This window comes from Nelumbo nucifera, chromosome 6 (assembly GCF_055504915.1).
Source record: "Nelumbo nucifera cultivar China Antique chromosome 6, China Antique-T2T, whole genome shotgun sequence".
NCBI lineage: Eukaryota > Viridiplantae > Streptophyta > Magnoliopsida > Proteales > Nelumbonaceae > Nelumbo > Nelumbo nucifera.
In genome coordinates, this window is record NC_142654.1 from 21421539 (window position 1) to 21441455 (window position 19917).

The window sequence follows — 19917 nt, forward strand, 5'->3', positions numbered from 1 at the left end:
TATCAAATACAAGGAATTAAATCAGAGTCCAACTACCATGCATTCACTAATACTTTACCATGCATCCACCAATAACAGATATATGATCAATCTAAACATTAAAACTCTCCAATTCCAAAGTACAAGTAGTCCTTTGTTTGACCTATGCAAAGTTTCAAAGCTTCGTACCAGATATTTCGTCGTTGTATCCAATTCCAAACCGAACACGACATAAAAGGAAAGAAAATACTCAACTCCCTATGAAAACGGAGTAGGCGATTACCAAAAAAAAAACACGCAGGTTAATCTAGCGTCTGTTTGACATCATTGCAGTTGCTTTAGAAAACGGCGACAGCGGGGGATCAATTTTTCTGAAACACCTGCAGTCTTTTCCTTTTTTGTGCTAGATTCCAGATCTGAGTTCGTGTCTCAGACTGGATCTCAGATCGAGTTCTCCTCTCTGCAACTTTATATTGCAAACCGCTGGTCGGGTCAAACAAATCGACGGTTCGACCGCCCAAGTCAGCATTTTCTAATGAAATCAATGGTTTTTTACCCAAGAACGGGTTAGGGATAAAACGGAACCAGTTGCTTGGACAGTTTCCGAACTGAACGGTCCGACCCTCCGGGTCAAAGACAGTTAAAAACATTGAGCTATAATCTGGTGAAAAGAATAAAAAAAATAACTAAAGATAGAAAAATAGAACCCCCTCTCAAAGCGGGTGTGAAATTTTCTTTGTTCTACCATTTTTTTCCTTCCTTTCAATTTAATCTACAGAACAGAAAGATATAAATGCACGATCTGTACAGAGTTCAATATCTCATTAAATACAAATTTGCCACCGTTTCAAGGGTAAACAAACATTGAGAACAACATGGAGCAAGGGTCTGGTGTTCCCCCTCCCCACCTCTATACAGTTCTGAGAACAGCACCCTACCCTTTAATCACTCAAAATTTCAATTCCCATACAAAATTTACCCCCATATAGACACCGTATTGATATTTGCAGAATATAATCCAACGTTCATCCCTGACATCAACTATACTAACCAAAAAGGCAAAAAATGAAACAAAAAGGATAGAATCATGCACAAACCGGCGAATAACGCATTTTGCAGCAGAGAGATTGCACCTTCACCTGTATGCTTCACCTTACTCTCTTTCCCCTCTTTAAATATGATTGCTTCACTCTACACAAACAACACACCCTCAGCCTCTGCTTCTTCCTTCAAAGCTTTTCTTGTGATATGCTCCGGGTGCATCCTTCACTCAAAGTAGACACTTCCTATAATACAGACCTTCACAACTTTTTTCCCTTCTTTTCCTTTTTTTTTTCGGTTTCTCATGACAACTTTATACACTTGATAATCTATGCAACAGTTAGAACTCACTGTCATCTTCTCGTTTGAGCTGAGAGCAAGCTGCCTTCTAAAGGCAGTGTTAACTCGTCTCTAAGTTATCACTAAAATTACTCTTTGGAGGACTTTCTGGTGAATCACCTGAGTAAGATCCATCTGGCTGACGGATACGGATATTCAAACTGTTGGATGGGAACGGTTCCTGGACAATCTACAAGCAAAAATCAAGCATGATTCAATCAGTAAATTCTTTCTGGCTTGAAAAACAGAACATATCATAAGATGACATTGCACTTATAAGGACAAGAACAAGGTAACAAAAAATAGAAATATGGAACTCAAAACAAGATGCAACAAAACAGTGGAGAGTCCTTTCTTCATAGAAGGGCAAAAGATCCCTAACGAATCATATATTTACAAAAACATATCCCATTTCAAGTTCTGTCTCTTTCTGATTTAAGGACTGACAAGATATTGCAGTTCACCATGCTAAAATTCCTCAAAATGATACTAAATTGCATAAGCACCCAGAATTTAGTAATTATTTAGAAGTGCAATTTCAGCTTGTCATGGAAAAGTAGATAAAGCATCAGTTTTTTTATAAATATTTCACCGGGAAGAGTATTTACCAGTAATAATGCCTGACTATATTACCTGATCACCATCTGAGCCCTCTGAATGGAATAGAATTGGACGGCACCTTTTATCTTCATTCATCAAGCTTGAATTCTGGAAGTGAGCAACAAGGGCTGCCATGCCCTGTATTCTAGCGTATGCCAGAGAAGCAACTTTCTCACTATTAAATTTCTCCCATTTCTTCCCATTGAATGCCTGCACAAATATTAGAAGTGTCATTTAGGAGAATACAAAATTGAAGATTCTATAATGCACATGTTCCCAAAGAATGGAACTCATCTAGTAGATGAGATGCCAGGCAAGTTAAGCTGAAACTGAAATGTTATAAATTGTCCTCCACAAGTAGGGTATTACATTGATAAAATTTGTCAAATTAAGTTGTTCCACTTCCATTCTATAAAACTTATCACATAAGTAAATCATAGGAACTCATAGAATGCAATACCAAGCCTAATAAAGGACAGATATTGAACCTCATAAAAGGGGATAATGTGTGAAGGAGACGCCATATTTATAAATGCATAACCCACATTGCATTTATTCTGCACCCACATAAGGCAATAAACATTGGTTTCAGTTCAACTGAGAAAAAAAATGAAAACAAAAATATAACATCCTCCAAAATGCCCCAGAATAAATTACCTTAAAATCAATTGGCAAGTAGAAAAAATCGTAGGTACCCCTGTGATTTTCATCAATGGCAGCCAGCAACATCTTTGAGGTATATCTAGTAGAAAAACAAACATGGGTAAACATCTGAACCTACAAATGACTATAGAGGTTCATCCAATCATTTAGTCATTGATGACCATTCTTACTTGTTTGGGATGTTTTTTATCATTAGAGTAGTTCGAATATCCTCCCCACTAATGATCTTATCCAAATCTAACTGATATTGCTTCTTGCTATCCAGCTGGTTTCCATTGCTTTCCACTCGGCGACGCCCACGTTCAGCCAGGCCCTCGATGCTGCCTCCTGGGCCTGGATACAGTCCACTACCAAGGAACATGGGACCCAACCTTGGAGAAGACATCGCCCTAAAACTCGGTGAACCATTTTCAGATATATTTCCAGAGATAGGAGCTCCAGTATTCATGGCAGCATGAGCACCAACATTCATCATGTAACCTTCATTGCGGCTTAAGCCCATACGTCCAAAAGAAACTGGGCTCATGAAGGATGTGTCTGGTGACTCGGGGAAATATCCAAGATGTCTTTCAAAAGGAGCACCAGATGGAGCAGATCCAACATGATGGAAATGGTGGTGTGATGAACCAAGGAGAGAGCCATGTCGACTGGAATATGGATAGCCCTGCCCCTGTCCATTTGATGTATATGGATGCCCCATAGATTGTGTTGGCCATGCAGCAGAACTGGTTTGCTCTGAGTAAGGTGAGGGATTGCCCCAGAGAAATTGGGGACCGGACAATGTTCCAATAACGGATGCATTTGAGGTTGATAAATTTAAGGAAGATACAGTTCCAGGACTTCGGCTCAAGTTCATCTCTTGGAATGAATGTGATTGCATATATGCAGTTCCATGTGTTGAACTGCTATTGTTGAATACTGAGTCCACATGGCTCACCTGTCCCTGGTCCTTGCCAATAGGTGCAATCTTCAAAGAATTTGACCCAAGAGGAGGCAGAATTGAGGCTAAGCCAGGCAAATGGTTGCTGTTCATAGGACTAATTGCTCCTATACCTGAAGAAGAATGACTCATACCATGCAAAGGGCTGTGCTCAACAGGACTGCTGAGCTGGGCCCAGTTACCTGTCAGAAATGCAGAATGCAATTAATCAATTTAGTTTCTAATAGAACTTGTATTTACAACAATAAGGGCAAGTAATACAAACTAAAACAAGCACAAGGATTAAGAAGAGACTAGAAAGTAGAAACTATTAAATATGAAAAAAAGATTCAAATAGAACCTACCTGGAGGGGAATTAGCTATTGGTGAACCTACTTGATGTCGGAAATTCCTAGTTTCATCTTGTTCCAACTCTTGGCTCAACTGTTGCATCAAGCTGAATATAGAGGTATAAATTTAATAAATTTTAAAATGATAAACTAGAAATTGAAAGACTCAAGAGAATAAATAACTATAAACTAGACCACAACTCAACAAATTGACATGAGTGTGACTCGAGCCTACTCTACACAAAATATAAAAAAAAAAGAAACCATAGAAGCCCTGATAAAAGAACAACCAACAAGACTAAACTACTGTGATGAGAGTTCACAATGTGTAACTGCAATCATTTTTTAACAACAAAGAGATACAGAATTACACAAGCAGGCTGTTTATGATGACAAGTGCTCCATAAAATAAAGTTAATTAAGCATCACATCAAAACCAATGGTTGAGAAAATGTTATGATAAGAAGCTGAGGTGAATCTATTTATTCATGAAAACTCTGTAGGTAAGAAATATCTCTGCATTTCATACAAGGCATTGAAAGTACACAAGTCAGTAAGCTATCTGCTTTACTTGCTCACATCAATTGAATATCTATTTACCAGAATCCAAGTCCATGGTCCATGAACACTCTAGGTTACAAGCTTGTTTGGTTTTATAAGGTTTTGGTGGGAATGGTATTAAGTTGAGTTAAAAACTAAAAAGGCAGTGAACCTTCACAAATTAATAGGTTCTCCAAGATTTCCAAGGTGATGAAATCATAATTAGTTTAAACCACTTCAAGAATAAATTCTTTAAATCTCTCTCTTCAAATCTCCTTGTGTATGCTCCAATTGTTGGTATTTCTCCATTCTTAGCTTATTTCCTTGCCTTCTACTCAATTCCATATTTTAATAGCATCCCATATCCAGTTTGATGCAAGAACCAAAGAGCCAAATTTTGGCTTTTCTGAACTTTTATGTTTTTTGTATTTTTTAAACACTAGGGGTATTTTGGTCATTCTACATGTAGGTGAGGTCCACCCTAGGTGTTCAATAATTTATCTAGTGACTGTTTAGTCATGTTTAAAATTTCAGAGAAATTGGTTTAGTAGTTTAGGAGTTACTGTGCTTTCTTTGAGACAAATTATGATAGTTGCAACTCAGTCAAAAACATGGTGAATTGGAGTGGATTTTCTACATACTTTGCTTTTAATGAGTGATATATATAATATATCCTAAAATGATTCTAGGCTCTTAGATGAGCTATTCTGCGCTTTCACTCTTTTCTTCCTCTCTATCTTCTATCAAATCCTACAAGTAGAAGTTTACAGCCATTAACAACCCACAGTTTCATCATTAGAGGAGTTCATTCAATGCCCTTAAAGGATTGAAATTGATCCAAGTACTTTTTGTAAACCTTTTTGTAATGACAAATGGGATAGTGGTCTAGTGTTTGTTTGTATTCCCCAATGTATAGCCCTCTGGTTGTACATGGGTCTTTTTTACCTTTGTTTTCTTAATGAATCAATGCTTTACCTCTTCTCAAAAAAAAAAAGTTTAATGCCTTGATATTTGGTCAATAACTTTCTTCACAAAATAATTTTTGCCTTTTTGTGCAAACGTACTCAAAAACCTTACCAATATCAACCAAATTTCAAACCCACAACTATACAATTTCATTGAAAACTTTCAATCCTAGAACTATATTCATTAATTCAAAGCTTTTTTACATTTTTACAACAAACTTGCAATTCTTGTAGTTAAGCCCCAAGACACTAACAAATCTCCTCTTTTAGTTCTAAAACCATCCCTAAACCCTACTCTAGCAGCCTAGCTAATTAATACCTTACTAGGAACACCCTTGCAACACAGCCATCCAACATCATTTGGAATTAAGAGCAATTGTTCCTACAACAATTGGTATGTGTTTCCTAGTATTTCATCCCAAGAATGAGAGCAACCCATCAAAACATATCATATGACTGACACTGTCTTCATAATACTTTGACTAGAAAATTTGGTGGGGTTCAATACAGTACACTAAGAGCTAATTAAAAGACACATGCTGTTGGTTGCCTTGGTTCTTGGCTCACCAAGCAGTTCAGTAATTTTAGAGCTATAGCTCATATTAATGTTATCATGGTTAGTAATTTTAAGGGCTAGCCTTGTACAATTTGGAACTCTACCAATGTGAGATTGTCTTACACCCAAGGTCCAAAGTATTGATACACTCCAATACACCGAAAGGGGTGTATCGGTGCTTTGCACCTAACTCATGTCTATTTTTTTGTTTTGTTTTTCAAAAATTAGGTTAAAAGGCCAATAAGCTTGTATTTTGAATACTAATGCCCCACCAATATGATACAATATGCCCAATCGTGTCAAAATTTTGAACCTTGCTTACACCGCTGGTCTCAAGCTCAGATAAAGGAGAATTGTGTCAAGTTGGCAGCCAGCACTAAAACTTTTGCCAAACACTCACAGTCATGGATCCTAATGTATTTCCATCCTCATGCTAAAGCATCCCTTGGAAGAAACCCACTACACCAGAAGTGACCCACAACAACAGCCAGTTGTGGTGTTAAACAGGTAAGGGTTCCTGCATCCTTTTGGGCAGGGGTGGGTAAAGAAGTTAGAAGTGCCAATAACTTAACGATGGATATGACACTGAACAGAATAGAATGATGAAACAAGATTCATGTAGCCAACCCCATATAGTTGGGTCAAGACTTAGATGATAATAATGATAAGCTTTGTACAATTTGGCTTGGCCTGCTGCACATCTTGGTGAGCAGTTAGGTTTTCAGTTCTAATGAAATGCTTCAGTTATTCATCAAAATAATGTTATCGGGGCTAGTAGTTTGGCTTTAATTTAAGAAAGTAAAAATATAAATTTCTGAAATTAATTAGTAACATTATAGAAAGAAATTGCATGGTAATTAATTAGTAGGAGATCGTATCTAAAGATATAATAAGGAAATATTAGAAAAGATTTTTCTCCCAATCGCTATTTTAAGATTTAGAAAAATATATGACAAGAACTTCTTTAGTGTTTTTATTGCTCTAACTGAAGAGGATACCATGTCCCAAGGCAAAGATTAGTGGTTAAGTTCCACTTATTCCTTTCCATAGTCTGCATTACCCGAATCTGTTCTTATCATTAAAATCCTTCACTAATTTCAGATTTGGTAAATCTCCTTTCTTGATTTTGAAGCAAGTTTCAAATGGATAAAGAGAACAGCAAACGGAATGACAGATAGCTTGGCAAAACAAGGGGTGTGTAAGGATGTTTTATTCTGGGCAGGTTTGTAATAGGGGCTGTTAAAACTTGACTGTAAACATTTCTTTTTCTTTTTGTCTTATCTTCTAATGTTTTTTTCTCAGTAATTAATGAATTGCTTACTGCTTACTGATTAAAAAAAATCTCCTTTCTTGCACCCTAACTTTTCGGTTCAAAAACTATCATTTAATTTTAACCTTTGGCTCCAATAAAACTCTAATTTTTTTATCCACAAAGAAACTTGTACTAAGAAGCAAAGAAAAAAAGGATTGGAAGTGCTCAACACCCCAGGGTAGGAAAGTAGAGCAGCATACAAAAGGCCTTCAAGACCATACAATGAAGGAGGTAAATAGGCAACAGAAAAAATATTAGAATATCAGCTCTTCAGAACTCAAACCTCAAAACACCTCACAAGTTTGTCGAAATCCAGCAGACAGACCATAAATTCCATCTGAAAAAGATGGTCTCTCTAGAAACCAAGGCACTTTCCTTTCAAAAGAAGTAATTAAACTCTACCGGCCATCAGCAGACTCTTGCAACAGCTGATAACATCTGGGAGTCCACCTCCACCAATTCAAATTTTGGTGAATACATTAGCCTAATATATTCTACAAAAGCCATGATCTCAACTTTAATAGAACCATCAAAGCCAACTAACTTGTAATATACCATGAAAATCTTCTTGTAAACTCAAGTGACACACTGACACTGATTCCTGAAGGACTTGGAGTCTTGGATTCCCTAACCTAACAATGTCAAGCTTGACAACTTCCAACCCCTAGACTTTCTCTATGTTTTCAACCCCCCATTTCAGTGTTTCAAATTAACTAACTCCGGAACACAATTTAATAAAACAAAAACTTGAATTACTAGGACAAAAAAAAGAAGAGTGAAAGCAGCAGGGAAAATTAGGAACTATATAAAAGAGAAAATAGTAAGCTGCATGATCTCCAGCGTATTTGTGCATTTAAGTATATAGATAGAGAGAGAGAGAGAGAACAGCATTACGCACTTTCGGCGTGCTCCACCTGGACGGCTAGGTTCAAGCTTTATGCGTTTCCCAGCAATGTCACTCCTATTTAATGCCCTAAGTGCTGCTTCTGCAGCTCTGACGTCATAAAATTCAATAAACTTATGGTGCCGCTTGTGTGGTGTCTCCCTGATCTATGCTTTTTATGCAATGAGGAAACATCAAATACCCACAGGTTGAGTACCATACAGAAGAAACTAATGCAGAAACCATAGAAAATATTAATTACACATACGAAAACAACTTCAGACCTCTTTAACTTCCCCATAAGCCCCAAAAATTTGGCGGAGATCATCGTTTGAAACCGATGGATCCAAATTAAAAACTACAAGAGTTCCTTGGTTAATATCCTTATCTGATGGGTTATCCTGGCATATAGGAAGAAAAGGCATGAAGCAGGTAATAAATGGTAAATCAGTGGCTCAGCAATTGGAATTAAGAAGATTAAATTTTGTTTTTGAACCTTTGGAATTGAAAAGTGAATGTCAAGTTTTCTCCGTCGCAAGGGCTTATTTTGTAATGCACGCATAGCTGTTCGAGCAGCCCGAATGTCATAGTAGGAAATCATCACAAAGCCCCTGTGTTTGCATGCAGTATAAAGAGTCCTGATATCACCATATTGCTACAAAACAACACAATGTCAAACATATTAAGATAGTAACATCTAAAATGAACAAGTTGTAACCAAAATATATATTTATGAGTTCAGAGAAGTATTTGGCTATTCAGCTATCATTCTGAAAAACATTAACACAAATTAGACTTCTCACTAAAATGGCACATTCCATGGAATATGACTAACAGGAACTTGGAATCTGGAAAACATTTTTTTTCCAACAAGTAACCAGATAAATGGAATATGTTAAAGCCCAAACACAAAACCATGGATGTGAAACTCCAGAACCTTAAAAGTGCAAAGCATGTCCCAGCACACATCAACCTATTTGCAACTCTCCTATCTCCTCCCTGCAGAAGGATACTCAGGTCATGCAGCTTAGTCCACAGATCTACCAATAAGTACAGTGCTACAGTCCCTAATCATTAAGTGTTTCAATATTCCTGCAAAACTTGAAATCCATAGACCCCAACCCCTTTTCCTCAAAATAGCTTTTATTGAGTATACTCTTAGTATTGTCAACCTCTAAGAATCCAGAGATTTTGGACTAACTACGAACTAGAGTCTCTCCAAAACATCAATCTTTCATCACTTCCAACCCTGTAGCAAACATGATACACCATTTCATGGAATGGTCATAATTATTTCATTTTCCTCCAAATGGTAACTTAAAAAAAGAAAGTAATAGACCTCATTGTGCTCCTTTTTTTGGTTGATTGGTAATAGTAAAATTTTATTAGATAATAAACAGAAAGAATTAATTATGAAACATTCCAAGCATCCCTACTCCATAGGATGGCACAAGCTACCTATCCCTTTCTTTAGAAGTTAGAGTACACTAACCAAAGTCCCTAAAAAATAATCGTGCCCTGTTAACCCATTGTTTAGCCATAGCATCAGCCAAAGCATTTGCTGTATCTATGTATCAAAATGTAAGTTTGCTTCCATTTCCCTTGCTAATGCCTTTAGTTCCTTCGTATTGCTTGGGTACTGCCAAGGTTGTTCTTCAATCAATCCACCACCACTCTAGAGTCACCCTTCATCATGTTCCATGTTGCTCTATACTATGCAAAAATAATTTACTCGACAGTCGATACAACTTCTATTTCCTTTTCTACCCTTGACATACTGAGAAAGTGCCTAGGAAAATTGTCATTGGCTGATAGGACCAAACCTCTAGAATCACTGCCCCCCCCCTCTATTTGAATGTTCCTATGTATCATTTATTAGTTTACATAAGTGCTAATGCAATTAGGGGTTAATTCTGGTCTGTTCTGAAGTTGGATTTGGAGTATATAAAGGGAGATTTAATCCGTGTGTTGAGTCAATACATAGCTGCTGTAATTGAAAAATAGATTTGTTGATTTCACAAAAGCGGTTCGATTTATTTATATTTTTTGATAAATAATTTAAGATTTCATTAAGAAAAGAGCTGGAGAAAGAAGCTACCCATGAAGAGGCGCGAGCTGCGTCTTCTACAAAGAACAAGAAACAGAAAACAGAAAAACAAATTCAGCCAACAAATGAGCCCAATACAATTGGGGGATTCCAAGTTGGTAGTGGGCTGGTTACAGAACCCTGAGTCTATCGTGTGGAGTTTTAAGAATGAAATTAAAAAATTTAAGTGGCTGATAAGGAGCCTGGCTGTTAATATTAAATGGGTGAGGAGATCAGCAAATGCTTTAGCTGACTCTCTAGCAAAGCAAGGGGCAGTTTGATTTAATTTTGTAGCTAGGTATTGCTTCTCTGTTTTCTATAATCTATAATAATTATCCATATTTTCTTCCGTTCTTTCTTTATTGTTTGCTATCTATCCTTAATGTAGGAACTATTTCTTCTTGTTTTTTTCTTTATCTTGGGCTTTCTTATAATTTCTTATTGCTGAGATCTCTATTCAGCAACAAACTCCTGCAGTCTAGACAGTCATATTCATATTTCACCATTAATTTTTCTTCACAAATTTCCAATGTTACACAAGGATTAAAATATTGATACGGTACACCCAATACGGGGCGTATCATATCAGTGTCGGGTCATACAGTACGGGATATGCTATGACTGGAAGGATACTGTATCCTTCCAGTCGTGCGTATCAGTCCAATACGCCATCATATCGGTGTGTATCATGCAGTATTGGCCAATACAGTCCAATACGCACCGATACGGAAGCGTATCGAACCTCAGTTTGACAACAAGCACAAATTCAATAGAATAATTATTTTAATACTTAAAATTTATAAATCTGTACATGATATGTATCTCAAAATTTTTATAAACTATTAATTAATATTTTAATTTGCATTAAATAACCATGTATTTATTATTTATAAAATGTTTAAAAATATAGTATAAATTGAATCTATCAAATCCAATAATCTATATTTATATTAAAAGATTATTCTTTATTTTAGAAATTTACAAAAATAAAAATATTAATAATGAAATAATTATTTTAGTAATTAAAATTTATGAATTTTGATATAATATGTATCTTCGAAATTTAAATAGAATTGATATATTTTAAGTTGGGATTATATATTTATAAATTATCAATTAATATTTTGATTTGCATTTTATAATAACATATTTATTGTTTACCAAAATTTTGAGAATTATTTTTTAGTTGACATTTTTGTTAATGTTAATGTTTTGTGCCTTGAACTTTAATATAAAATAAGATAATAATGGCACCTATTATATTTTGTGCCTTGAACTTTAAAAAATGGCACAAAACATATAATATCAATGTTTTAAAAGGCGTGGAAGGCGTACGCCTGGAGGCGACGCCCCCAAAACGCCCAAAGGCGCATGACAGAAGCGTCCAGACCATTAAGTGTAAAAGAGGGGGAAATATCCCTCTTTCGAACCCAAACTTTAGGGCTCGAAAGAGAGAACTGAGTCTGAACTCTGAACTCTGTGTCTCTGTGAAACCTGTGCAAAGAACGAGTCTCTACTCATCTTCAACTTTCAACCTGCAACTTCGAGTTCAGGCATTCTGGTCTGGTATGTGTTTTTTTTCCTTCTTCGAGCAACCTGCAATTTCTCAGATGTGGTGATCTTAATTTTTTTATTCTATTTTCAATTGCAATCAAAGAGAGGTTGCTGTTGGACCAACCGACCAACCTGGGCGGCTGTGAACCTGTGACAAAGCTGCAAGCCTGCAACGTTCTTTTTTTTTTTTTTTTTTTGGATCAATAAGCTTCAACGATTAGTACTTAGTAGTTATGTTATTCATTTCTTTTGTTTCTTTTTTTTCTTGATTTTAGTAGTTTTGTTTCAGCCTTATTTAACAGAGCTGCATGAATAAATTATGCCACACAGCCATGTTATGTAATCTATTGATTCTGTTCTTCCTATTTTAGTGTTACATATGCTTTTATGCTTAAAATATCTGTTTTTTATTAATATACACTATAATTATTAAAATATATATATATATACTTGAGGCTTATGCCTCCCTGTGCTCGGGAGGCTTACGCCTCCCACGTTCTGAACTACGTATCATGCCTCCGGGTAGTGGAACGCCTCGCATCATGCCTCCACGTTTTAAAACACTGTATAATATGTGCATATGTTTTGTGCCTTGAACTTTAATATAAAATAAGATAATAATGGCTTTGTGTATGTATTAATTTGTAAAAATCTATATAATATGTGTCTTATAATCTTTATTTTTTTGATAGATTCTTGGAATCTTTGTTGATGCATATCAATAAAATTGTATGATATTTATGCAATCCGTTATATTAATTGTAATATATTTCTTCATATATAGCACTGGAATATATAATCATTACGTATTTATACATTATTTTAGCTATTTTGACATTAAACCCATTGTAGTAATATATTTATGGAATTAATATTCATTTTCCGTTTGTATCCATGCATTTCCAAAGCATATCCATATCTATATCCGTATCCGAGTTGTCCGATACGATACCTGATAGCGATACTTTAATCCTTCATGTTACATGGGTTATCCTAAATGGCCATGCCCATGTCAAACATGCATCATATTCTAACATTCCATAGGTTCTTGAGAGACAATTCTATATAACATTTCTTTTACTGATCAAAAAAAATATTTCTTTTTCTTTTCTTGGCTTACTTGAATAAATGAACAGCTAATGTACAAGATGAGTGCCATTTTTCCAATAAAATATTATTTAGTAACAAAGGCAACTTTTTAGGTATATATTGTTAGAATTCAAAAAATACAAACTATTTTAATAGTATATACTTCTCTATAGATGTGTATGCATGTCCATGTTTTCCTATCTTGCCACAATAGACTCTTCGACATGTGATGTACTCCAACTCCCATGTCCATGTCCATGAAACCAAGGATTAGAATATCAATACAATACACCCTATGTTGGATGTATCATACCAGTATCGGTGTACCCAAATGCACTTGGATACACCAATACACAAACTTTATAAAATATTTAAAATGTCTCAAGCCTCTTTGCCAGCCCTCTAATTATTATAAAATAAAAAACAAAAAATTAAAAAAAAAGGGTATCACTGTATCAGCCATATTGATATGCACTAATACCCATGTTTGGGTATCAAGCATATCGATATTTTAATCCTTGCATGAAACACCGCATAGAAATTGGTCCACCGCCACTCTACGATCATTTCCCAACACATCTATCAAATAGGAACTTCTAACATCAATTTCTGATCTTTATAATGAAAGGGTAAATGTTGGGCCACGTCAAATATGCTGCATAACTCTCTCCCTTTCATTTGCTCATTGTTAATAATATTTTTGAACTGCTAAAAAAAAATCTTTAATAAAGTCAAAACAAATTTCTTTGTAAAAGACCATATTGTATGATTTGTACTCTAGAAGTAAGTTTTTCAGAAGCAATGAGTAGAAGCAAATAAAATAGAATTAGAACCTAACATACGGCTCAGCCATTTGCAACCATAACACATTAGAAACGGTTCTATTTGCTTAGGGCCAAAAGTAAATCATTGAATAAAATCAAAGGTCTCCACTGAACCATAGTAATGCAAGTTCAACCTTGACTTATCCAGACACAACCACGAAGAAGAAAATATTTCCGCCTGACAAATAGAATAATTACAAAAAAAACACTAAAAAGGTGTGATCAATAAAAGTAGTGTATGGAAATAAAAGTTCTGTTCATTAACCATTAAAAATAAAGAACATAAAGAGGAAAAGAAGAAATAGCTAGAACCAAGCTGAAGTGATATCTTACTAACCTCAAAGAGAGCTCTCAGTTCTGAGTCCTCAACATTACTATTGATATTTCGCACGAAAAGTGTTCTAGAAGGATGTTCCCCATATGGATGCTCCCCATTAACTGTTCCAACACCATTTGGAAGACCATATGGAGTGGCCCCGTTACTAGCAATGCCATCTGACAAGGTTACCTTTGACATACCCATACTGAGACTCTCCTGAGGATCAAAATCCATCTCCATACCCCCTCCACTTCCAAAAAGATCACATTCTTCTAGGTCCTCCAATTGACTAGGCAACCCACTAAGGTCAAAATCATCCATTATACCAGCTAAGAGCTCATCTTCATCATCAGGAAGTAGGCTTCCTATTGCATGCAGCTCAACATCTTCAAGAGGATCCTTACCCTCAACATCTTGATGTAGTTTATTCAAAATAGATGACGCATCATCAACAGATTGGCCACCATGTTCTGAATCTGTAAAATTCACTGCACATTGACAAAAAGAGGTTGGAAAACCTTTTCCATGACACATAGTTTGCTAATAGCATCTTCAAGGGAGAGGTTGAACATACACTTTTCATGTGGAAGAACAGGTAATGAGCTTGAAAAGAGGCTAGCATCACTTGAGGTATGATATGCATCAGATCCAAATGGAATCCCCCATGCACCATTTCTCACTTTTTCTGGAATATTTACTGATGATATCTTGGAAGGACCTGCAACAGCCAACAAGAATGAGTAACACCCCAAAGAAGCATGTAGATATGAATGTTATCCTCATGAATGCATGCATCCACATCTATATTTATGTTGCATCTATTGAGGAAATACAGAAGACCTTTTGGTGGAAAGGTAGGTAGGTAGATGGAACACATTAAGAACTACCTGAGAATGGATGATCTGAAGACTGCTCCATCCCACTGCCTTCCTGCAAATAGTAATGGAAAGATACAAATGGAAAAACATGCAATTATTAGTCTCTATGACAATCATTTTGTGGCTCCAAGTACTGGATATACTAAATAGGTTCCACTGTATTGGCTGTACAAAACAAACAAGAATCCCTGGCACAAAGCAGATCATGGAATATGATGCCAACAAAACACACACACGCGCACACAAATCAAATTGCAGACTTCCAATTAGAATGAACCACTATTCTACTTGTGAACCCACAGAGAAAAAAAATACTGTCAAAGATGATCCTCTCATCCCGTTGTGAGAATCTACCAGAAGGGGTGAAATTACAGGCAAAGAAGAAGATAATGATAACATGGATAAGGACGGCACCTAAGTAGCATACTTACAACAGTATAAATAAAATATAAAGGTTGCAAACCTGCAATTCATCTAGACTTGCCGCTATTTGTGAACCCATACAATATGCATTAGCTGGGAAATTTTCTGAAGATAATTTTTTTATTGATTAAGTTTATAAAAAGAAACTTTATACCCAAAGAGTAGGTGAAGATATTATGAAGCCTCCACAAAGACATCACTAAGACACCAGATTGCAAAAATATCTACTCTCGAGGTATATAACAAGCTTTAAGAGCATTTGATAGTTGTCTAACTTCTCAAGTGATCAAAATCTAAGAAATCCAAGATCCTCCTCAAAGTCACAATCCAGTACAAGGTTGTGCAAAGTAAATCATATATATGAGATACAGCCTATATCTAACCCCAATTAAAGAGACGAAGTGAAGAAAAAACTATGACAATGGTTACTTCTAAAAATTGCAAATAAGTTTAACAACTCACAATAAATCCAAATTATGGCATAGGACCAGGCAATTGATGATTTCTCAGGTGTTAGAACTTGGACAGTATCCCTGAAGGATTTATAAGGTCTGATGACGACACACTTAAGATATAAAACCTAGAAAACTAAATAAAGTAATAAAAATAAATGAATATCCCCAATAAGTTGTCCGCTTGGAAACAGGGAAAGTACAAGAAGACCAAATTGTAGAAAACATAAACCAAAATCACAACGAAAGACCAAAAAATAGAAAGAGCAATAGGCTCATCTTAAGCCATCTTGTCTCTCCCTGGCATAGTTATGGCTCAATTTATCAAACAAACCCAACAATCCTCAACTTCGGAATAACCATCAAACTCCGAATAAACAGAACTCTCGAAGGAACTTCTTCCAATTTAGAAACCAAAAGAAAAAACCTTTTTTCCCGCGAAATAATTAAAAAGACGACCTTTTATGTCGACCCATTCGCCGTCACGCCAAAATTTTTCGAAATGATAACACTACTTTGCAAACTAGCTGAACCAATCACAGACCAAACTAAATTTTTAATCCCCCTCCCATCCCCGGGAAACTATTCAAAACAACAGAGTTCTGCACCATAACTCGATTAACAAAACAAAACCCAGTAAAAACTCGAACGAAGAACAAAGAAAGCAAAGATCGCTTACCCGATGATTACTTGCCCTATAACTCCAAATTTCAATCCAAGCCCACGAATCAGTACAGAGAACCAAAATTTTCAGTTAAGAAACCCTAAATTGGGAGGAGTTGGACGATCGCCATTACAGGTGGGATCTTCGGGAGATTCGAAGAAAATCTTGTCGTGATCGAGGAGAGAGGAGAAAAATAGAAAGTTACGTAAGGAGAGAGAATTTGTTTCTTATACTTCTCTACTTCCTTCTCTGTCGCCGGAAATAGTGTGGCAAGAGAGAGAGAGAGCGAAAGGAGTGAAAAAAATATGATTGAAGGAAATAAAAGAGTGAAAGAGCAGAAAATGATTGAGACAATCTCTCTCTCTCCACCTTTTTTTCTCTCCTTTCTCTACCCTTTCTCTCTCCTCTCTCCTCTCTCCTCTCTCCGTGTGTGCTGAGCCTATGCGTGTGCGTGTGGATTCGACTGGATTTGAATCCAGTTTGGCGTCCGTTGACACATCCCCGGCATCCGCTACTTCCAATACACACCTAACAACCCTATCCCTCTGTATATTGGAGCATCTCCCTGTCGATGACAATATAAAGTATGGGAGATGTTCTAGATGTGCGGTTGTTAATCGTTGTGAGGTTGATGCGAGGAGCTCCTAAAGATGATTATGAAACGGGATATAAACGCCAAGTCGCCAACAAATGATGATTAGATAAGTGGATTATTTTCATGTCTAGTTAATTTAGTACCCTGTTTTTTTGCTCGTTCGCATCTCCGCCCCACCGCGTCTCGCCCCACAATCTCTCCACACAACGTGCGACTGACACCTGTCCAGTCGCACGCGGTGAAGCGTGCCCGCGTGCGGGATTAACGGGACGGACGTTAGTCCCGCCCGTTAGTCCAGAAACGATCTCAAAACAGTAAACTGCGAACTTCTCCCATATTCCCCCCCCCCCGAACCTCAAATCGGAAGCTCTGACCCCGTTTTAGCCCGAGCTCAGGTCTCTGCACCCATCTCCGACACCGTCGATCGCTCCGGCGACCAGATAAGCTCTAACTCTCGTTTTTTATGTGGGGTTTTGGTTTTTATTAAATCCTCCTTTAAAGCGTCCGTGATGGTGGTGAAGTTTCCGCTCCCGTCTTTGGCCACCGTAAACACGTCATTTGGATTATAGTCACCGTCGAATCTCTGTAATATCCGACGATCTTTCCTGGACACCCACGCCAGAAAACCCATGAGACGACGGTTAGAACCTTCCGTCACTTTTCTGAGCTCCTGCTTCGGCAACATTAAAAGTGAATTACTAATGTGTCTATAGAGACTGGCTATGGACTGGACTATAACCGACTTGAGAGGACCCGTCGCAGAATCAAGACTTCTAAACAAGTCTTTTTGTTGGTGAGAGACGCACTGAGGAATGCTCTAGCGTCGGATAGTTTCTGGGTGTCACCAGAACGAATCCGGGACAAGGATTTCTGTAGAGAACTCATTGTAATTTGGTGCAATTCCTTGCAATCTTGGATGGCTCCTTTTTGCTTTTCGATGACCCCCTAGCTTCCAATATTCAGGAAGAGATCCAAGGAGGGTTTAATGAAACGAGAGTTATAGCTTACCTGGTGACCGGAGCAATTGCTAGTGCCAGAGATGGGGCGGAGATCTGAGCTCGGGCTAGAACGGCGGTCAGAGCCTCCGATTTGCGATTCAGGGGGGCGGGAATATGGGAGAAGCCTGCAGTTTGCCTTTTGAGATCGTTTTAGGGCTAACGGGAGGGGCTAATGTCTGTCCCCTTAGCCCCGCACGAAGGCACACCCCACCGCGTGCGACTGAACAGGTGCCAGTCGCACATTGTGTGGGGTGATTGTGGGGCGAGGCACGGTGGAGATGCGAACTCCAAACTACCATCATACTCCCACTACATGTTCCCCACACGTGGCAACTTATGGTTTGTGGTGGCTACCCAAGATGGGCCTACTTGAATCAATCTTTTATCAAACACTTTTTAATAAAGCCACGTTTTATGTGGAACGGGATATGCTCCTCACACATAGGTGCCTCATAGGTACATCTAGGTCGTCTTGAGGCCAACCCTAGTCCAACCCTAAGTTTTAAACCCCAACTCAACCCAACGCGAAGTCAATTCCGGGCCTAACCCAACATTCTTCCCATCCCTTAAAACCTCATATAATTTTTTGATTTTAGATCTTAACTTAACTCTCGCTACATATATTAGTCCTATGTTTCATTGATATTTGTTTGTTGACATTTTTTTTTTTGTTATTTTGGTACAAAATTCAGAAAAACAAGTGGCAGAAATGACTAATTTATTATCAATTATGACTTACAGTCTTAGGCGGCAAACAACACAGAGGAGATGAAGAATAAAATTTTCAAAAAACATAAAATAATGTTATTAAGGTTTTAGTCTTTCTTATTAGAATTAAGTGAAATGATTACTATATGGTGGGGGTTATACAAATATCATGCATCTAAACAAATCAATGTATGTTATATATTACATATAACATATATTTATATATGACATGTACTATAGAGTCGAGTTCAGGTTAGGTCGGGTTGGCTAAGGGGTTAACCCAACCCAACCCATAACTTATAAGTATGGGAGATGCTCCCAATGCATGGTAGGGTGTGCGTGTGAGGCCGGTGTGAGGCGCCCATTGTGAGGAGCAAATTCAATTTCGTTTTATGCTAGTAGGTATTGGATTCTATATATCGAGTTCATATCTGTTGCCAAGTACCAACTAGATGCTCCCAACATTTGACAAATAGTCAACAACAATGTTTTTGAACTGTCATTGACCCAGACAGTCGAACCATTTGGCCCAGAAACCGTCCAAGCAACCGATTCCGTTTCATTCCTAACTTGTTCTTGGGTAAAAAACCATTGATTTCTTCAGAAAACTGTTGACTCGGGCGGTCGAACCGTCGACTCGTTTGACCTAGCCAGCGGTTCGCTATATAATGTTGTAGAATTCAGACCTAAGATACTCACGAACTCAGATATGCGATCCAAGAAGGAGAAGAAGAAGAAGAACTATAGGTGTTTAGACTTTAGAAAACTCATATATGATATCTGAGTAAAGGAATGAGAGATCCATCATATGGATGGCCAAAACATGCAAGGTGGCTGGGCGAAATTTCAAAAATTCCTTTATCCCATCTGGGAATCCTATTCCTTGATTTAGAAAAACTGCATTTTTCAATGTTTGTTCTTGAAACAAATCGGACCAAATCTGAAACCAAAATTAGGGAAAGGAAAACCTGATACGAAATCCATGCAAAAAGCTCATTCCAATGTAGGTGTTCACGCCTAAAGAGAGTACAAAATCCTCCATCCACAAAAGATGACACAGCTTAGGGTGATGCAGGATCAGCAAGTGGTTTTTCACCAAGAACCTTAGATTCTTCAACAATAATCGAATGGAGTAGTGAGCACAGCTTCAAAGTTGTTTCTTCCACCAAAAAACAATATC

General features: G+C 37.2%; 1 protein-coding gene across 4 annotated transcripts; it reads right to left on the bottom strand.

Moving 5' to 3' along the window:
• Nucleotides 1-787: 787 nt before the first annotated feature.
• LOC104608384 (protein MEI2-like 2) lies at nt 788-18134 on the bottom strand. 4 transcript variants are annotated; one of them, XM_010274351.3, is made up of 13 exons: nt 18040-18134; nt 14907-14949; nt 14594-14737; nt 14038-14507; nt 8644-8802; nt 8432-8548; nt 8163-8314; nt 3907-3998; nt 2793-3744; nt 2617-2701; nt 2448-2516; nt 1993-2169; nt 788-1549 (listed from the first exon to the last, which is right to left on the bottom strand). In XM_010274351.3, the coding sequence occupies exons 2-13, from the start codon at nt 14935-14937 to the stop codon at nt 1421-1423; spliced, it is 2577 nt and encodes an 858-aa protein (XP_010272653.1). In that variant the 5' UTR covers nt 14938-14949; nt 18040-18134; the 3' UTR covers nt 788-1420. The 4 variants fall into 4 exon arrangements, with proteins under 4 accessions (XP_010272653.1, XP_010272652.1, XP_010272651.1 ...); XM_010274350.2 differs by lacking the exon at nt 18040-18134 and adding an exon at nt 17175-17366; XM_010274349.3 differs by lacking the exon at nt 18040-18134 and adding an exon at nt 16452-16783.
• Between the last annotated feature and the right edge of the window lie 1783 nt (nt 18135-19917).

Coding starts and splice junctions, on each gene's coding strand:
- LOC104608384 (XM_010274351.3), bottom strand. CDS start 14,937: ATGGAGCAGTCTTCAGATCATCCATTCTCAG. Junction 2,702..2,792: donor ATAAAAAACATCCCAAACAA/GTAAGAATGGTC, acceptor TTTTTCTACTAG/ATATACCTCAAAGATGTTGC. Junction 1,550..1,992: donor AGGGCTCAGATGGTGATCAG/GTAATATAGTCA, acceptor TTTTGCTTGTAG/ATTGTCCAGGAACCGTTCCC.